Source organism: Micropterus dolomieu, unplaced genomic scaffold, assembly GCF_021292245.1.
Source record: "Micropterus dolomieu isolate WLL.071019.BEF.003 ecotype Adirondacks unplaced genomic scaffold, ASM2129224v1 scaffold_271, whole genome shotgun sequence".
Classification (NCBI taxonomy): Eukaryota; Metazoa; Chordata; class Actinopteri; order Centrarchiformes; family Centrarchidae; genus Micropterus; species Micropterus dolomieu.
The window spans coordinates 3,181-4,447 of NW_025744262.1; the positions used below are offsets into that span (position 1 = coordinate 3,181).

Genomic DNA, 1,267 nt, shown 5'->3' on the forward strand with positions numbered 1-1,267 from the left:
ATTATTAAAAACTACCTAGAGGTCTGGAGACTCTAGGATTATAACAACTCCGGTGGTGCCCTTAACGAGGAATATTGTTGATTTTATGAATATTAAATTTCGTAATTGGGTATTAATTCTCCTAAATTTATTAAAATGCATAACAAATCTAGGTATGCTACAAGCTTTACTAAATTATTGTCTTTGTAAAGAAAATAAAATAAAAAAAAGGCATTTACCTGGAAGGAGTAACCTGCTGGTGACAGAAAGCGAGGGCTGTACATTTCCTGTCCTGCTGGTGTGGTGGCCAGCAGGCTGGTGATGTTGTGGATGTGCCAGATGTGCTGAGGGCACTTTGTGGATGACAGGTTAATGTCATCCAGAGAGAAACCTCCCTTCGATGGCCCCTTTCCCCTCACACCCTCAAAAACCACACGGGCCTTCCTGGTCACACTCAGATTGATGTTATGCAGTTCCCAAGAGCCCCTGACGCCTCCTGAAAAGAGGACAGAATATAGATATTAGTGTTGTAGGTGAAATCTTTGAGTTTTTGTTATTTTTATTTATTGAAACATGAGAGAAACCTGGTGAAAATTGCTGCAGTCTAAATGTTGCTTGGAGTCGCCAAAGTCAGAAACATCCACATAGGGGCTTTAATTAAAAAAACTATACTGTGGATCATACAGTATGTAATATTTCATTTGTTACCTGAAATACTCTTGAAGATCTTCCGTTTTCTGCTGCGGTCATCCTCTCGCACCCAGATGTTGAGAGCATCATGGGCTGCCCCGGTGTTATGGAGGAAGAACTGCAGACACTGGGCTCCAGGTTTGGGATAAAGCCAACGACTCTCCAGGACTGCACGGTCACCAGGTTTAGCAGAGGCCGTGCTGAAGTGCATGAAGAAGCCTTTTCCTGAGGGCAGAGAGAACTTGTTGGGCCTCAGAACTTTCATATTACAGCAAACAAATGAAAAGTTCCCCTTCGAGGGAACTCGAACTGCGTCGGTTACGACACTATGGGAACGCCTCTAGGCGAAGCAGGTCTGAACGTGAATGAAATCACTCCAATCCTATTGGCTTGTTGCTAGAACGGTAAGGTGTGACGGAATAACCGGAGGAGTATAAAGCACACCTGTACACACTCATCATTAGCTTTTTTCTATTCAGCAGGCGCTCTGTATGTTGTTGAAGAAAGCTCCAGTCCTACAAGCAGCGAAATGTCTTACCCGAGGAAGAAGTCTACCAGCATGTCCGGCAATCAGAGGTACAGAAAGTGTGTTTTTCCT

General features: G+C 43.7%; 1 protein-coding gene across 1 annotated transcript; it reads right to left on the minus strand.

Moving 5' to 3' along the window:
- Nucleotides 1–218: 218 nt before the first annotated feature.
- LOC123967323 (meprin A subunit beta-like) lies at nucleotides 219–934 on the minus strand (the record flags this gene model as incomplete). The annotated part of the gene is made up of 2 exons (XM_046043386.1): nucleotides 688–934; nucleotides 219–475 (listed from the first exon to the last, which is right to left on the minus strand). Coding segments are annotated over exons 1-2 (504 nt in total), but the record flags the coding sequence as incomplete, so codon positions are not given.
- Between the last annotated feature and the right edge of the window lie 333 nt (nucleotides 935–1,267).